Source organism: Delphinus delphis, chromosome 14 (assembly GCF_949987515.2).
Source record: "Delphinus delphis chromosome 14, mDelDel1.2, whole genome shotgun sequence".
In the NCBI taxonomy this organism is placed as follows: Eukaryota; Metazoa; Chordata; class Mammalia; order Artiodactyla; family Delphinidae; genus Delphinus; species Delphinus delphis.
In genome coordinates this window covers 26,068,023-26,071,444 of record NC_082696.1, presented here as the reverse complement: position 1 = coordinate 26,071,444, position 3,422 = coordinate 26,068,023, and the positions used below count along the sequence as shown (strand labels likewise).

The 3,422-nt window shown below is 52.5% G+C and overlaps 1 protein-coding gene across 1 annotated transcript; it reads right to left on the bottom strand.

Annotated features, from left to right (window-relative positions):
* Window positions 1-2,121: 2,121 nt before the first annotated feature.
* On the bottom strand, window positions 2,122-3,090 carry OLIG3 (oligodendrocyte transcription factor 3). The gene has a single exon (XM_060030512.1). The coding sequence runs from the start codon at window positions 2,935-2,937 to the stop codon at window positions 2,122-2,124; it is 816 nt and encodes a 271-aa protein (XP_059886495.1). The 5' UTR covers window positions 2,938-3,090.
* Window positions 3,091-3,422: the final 332 nt, after the last annotated feature.

Sequence of the window (3,422 nt, the reverse complement as noted above, 5' to 3'; positions counted from 1 at the left end):
GGGGGACCTAGGAAGTGGTAGATGCTTCCTAGATGTACTGTCTACCCTGGATCCTAGAGAGAGACAGATCTATTGCCTGGCCTCCCCCTCTTGAAGAGGAGCTTAGGCCGCGGCCAACAGGGAGGTCATGTTACATCTAAGCTAGAGGCAGATTCTGGGGTGGTACATTTCAATCGGGTTTCCATTATCCTTAATGGGAAATAGAGTCATGTGTTGGTCGAGTTATCACCAGAGCTTGATTTCTTGTCCTCTATAAACAAGTAAACAAAACCTTCTTGTTGGATTACTTTTGCTTATACAAACTATATGTTATACGGTGGGAAGAGAGAAAAGTAATCGTTTGAAATAACCCCTGTTTTAGCCATTATTTATGTAGAAGACTTTTCTCTCTTTATCCCTCCCCTCTATAACACTTCCAGATAGCTTGCATTCAACTAATGGGATCTTCTAAGGGAGGAAAGAGAGAATTCCCACTATAAATCTGGAGATGCTGAGACCTGGGCGGTCGTTGGCATCACTCCGAGCTCACCTTACAAAGCAGAGAGGCCTTCCCTATCTCTGAGGAGCCTGCTGCCAAGGGGCTGGTGGGGGGCTGGGCATTTGATTCTTTTTAGGATCACTTTTCCTTGATTTTTAAAACATATACTGGATTTTCACTTGCTTGATTTTTTTTAAAAGCCAGACGGTCAATCTAAAGTGAAAAGAAGTTAACTTACTGTTTTGTTCTCGTCTGTTGCCAACACAGCCAGCGCAGTCACCACTCTCCTCTCATTTCCTGTCACTTTGGGTTTCTAGATCACTTTTTTAAAAAATCTCAACTGTTGAGCTTACGAGGTTCTGATTACTGCAGAGAAACAGGAGCTCAAATATCACAAGACTAGTGACATGGACAAGCCCCCATTTGAAGGATATTTCGTTGTAATAATTAACATCAACGTGTCTGACCTCATTACCTGCAAATGATCAGAGAAAACTCTTCGAATCTGCCCACCCACCCAAATCTCCCCCCCACTCCCAGATATACCTTACTGGGTCCACATGTTCCTTACCCACTACCCCCATCTTCAAAAATTTTAGGCAAAAGCAAAGCCAGGATTTAAAGGTTCTTTTTTATTTGAAATTCTCATCCAGAAACACTGGTTATTAATAAATATATCATAGTTATCAAGAATATATAAAAAATAAAGACAGGTCTTGTCTTCGAAGCCCTAACAAAATAGTTCAAGCAAATGTTCAGGAAAATAAAAACGGCACCCCTCCCCAAACCACAGTAACTTTTCAAAGCTGATGATGGAGAGAGCCGACCCCGCATGCAGAATAACTGAGCAAGGGGGGCTGGGGCAAGGTCGCAGGGGGAGCCCGAGCTCTTGCAGTCGCCAGCCCCTAAAACAGCCCAGGAAGGTTGGGAATGGAGTTTGAAGGGGGTGGGGTGGGGGAGAAGCGCCTGTGCGTGAGTTTGGGTCTTTGCACTCTGCCCCCTTTTTCACTTCTTACAACCACAGACAGATATACGGAGTACTTCGGAGAATTCCCTCATAAATCCTTGTTACAAGGAAAATGGCATCACGGCCTGCACAACATGTTTAGACGAGATTCATTTAGAAGCGTGCATGCATTCTTTCGACCTACACTGCGTCTTAAAGAAAACCCACAGAAGAGCTGCCATGCCCTGGACCGGAGTTGAAATTCAAAAGGGATGGTTGCCTTTTCCAAGGTGAGAACACAGAGCCAGAGACATGGACAGCGACTCTAAAGGCCCTTCGCGGCGTTCAGCTACACCGATCCCGTCTTTATACAACAAATGCCGTTTTGACAAGAGCGTATGGCAGTGAGAAATACCGGCGCGGCATGGAGAAAAGAAGCATGCATGCAAGACACACGACGTCTGGTTCGAGCCCCCCTTCGCTACCACCTAGAAATTGCAGTTTGGTTTTAGTCCTTTCCCTCCGGCGGTCAAGTAGGGTCTGAGATCTCTCAGACGGTGTGGGAGGCCTCGGGAGCCCCCCGCCCTCCCTCCCGCCCTCCGGCCGAGCGCCCAGCCTCCCTTTGCCCTCCCGGCCCGGCACCTCGAGCCCTCCCGCCGCTCTCCGCTCATCCTCCGCAGCCGGGCCGGCCCGCTGCTCACTTGAGCAAGTCCTTGGACTCGGCCGACAGCCGGGCCATGTTGGCGGTGGAGAGAGCGGACAGGTGCGGCGGCGGCATCTGGCAGATGGCGCAGGGGCAGGGCAGCCCGGCCCAGTGCTGGAAGCCGCTGCCCAGCTGCAGCGCGGGCGGGGTGGAGGGCGCCTTGAGCAGCGAGTGGGGAGGCCGGATGGTGCCGATGGCGGGCAGCGAGGCGGCGGACAGCGGGGACGAGGCGGTGCCGGACGAGAGCGCGCCTCCCAAGATGGGGTGCACCGGGTGCACGGCGTTGGCGGCGTGCGCTGGGTGGCCGGCCGAGTGGCCCACAGTCCCGCAGTGGAAGGCCGAGTGGTGGCCCCCGTAGATCTCACCAACCAACCTCTTCATCTCCTCCAGGGAGCTGGTGAGCATGAGGATGTAGTTTCTGGCCAGCAGGAGAGTGGCGATCTTGGAGAGCTTGCGCACCGAGGGCCCGTGAGCGTAGGGCATGACTTCGCGTAGCCCGTCCATGGCGAGGTTCAGGTCGTGCATCCGCTTGCGCTCGCGTCCGTTGATCTTCAGCCGCAACTGCTGTAGGTCCTGCTCCGACAACTGCTTCTTGATTTTGTACTTGCTGCTCTCGCCCGCGGCTTTGGCGCCGGCCCGCGAAAGGCTTTCCCCGGGCATCTTCTGCACCATGTCGCCCTGCGTGGACGAGACCGAGTTGAGACGGCTCTCCTGGTGGTGGTGATGGCGGTGGTGGTGGTCCCTCAGATACATCTCATCCATGTCCGGAGATGAAGCTCTGCTGGAGACAGAGCTCGAATCAGAATTCATTTTATTACAGGGGATGCGGCCCTACTGTGGTGAGACTTTAGGAAGGAAATGAAAGAAAACCTTGAATTAAAAAAAAAAAAAAAAGCTGCAGCCCAGTAACCCACGTCTCAGCAGCAAGAAATAAGAAGAAAAGCTGAGGCACTGCCTTTCCCCGCCTTTCTCCCTCCCCACTCCCCTCTCTCTGGTTTGGCTGTTTCCTGGACAGTAGTTGGTGTGTGCTTGAACTCAACTCACGCTGAAAAAGAGGGGCTTTTATAGAGCTGCGGCGGAGAAAAGAGACAAAAGGAGCCCTCCTATCTATCCTGGGCTGGTTAGGATGACGTGCAGTCATTCAGGGCGGTGCGCTTTGCTGTCCCATTTAGCAAGGATTCCTATTCATATTCATTGTGGGGCCGCCCAGGGACACCTCTGCTCAGAAGCGCTAGGAGCCCCCAGGCACAAAACCCTCTGATTGACACACTCACTGCTCCAGCTCGCGCCTTCTG

Coding starts and splice junctions, on each gene's coding strand:
- OLIG3 (XM_060030512.1), bottom strand. CDS start 2,937: ATGAATTCTGATTCGAGCTCTGTCTCCAGCAGAGCTTCATCTCCGGAC.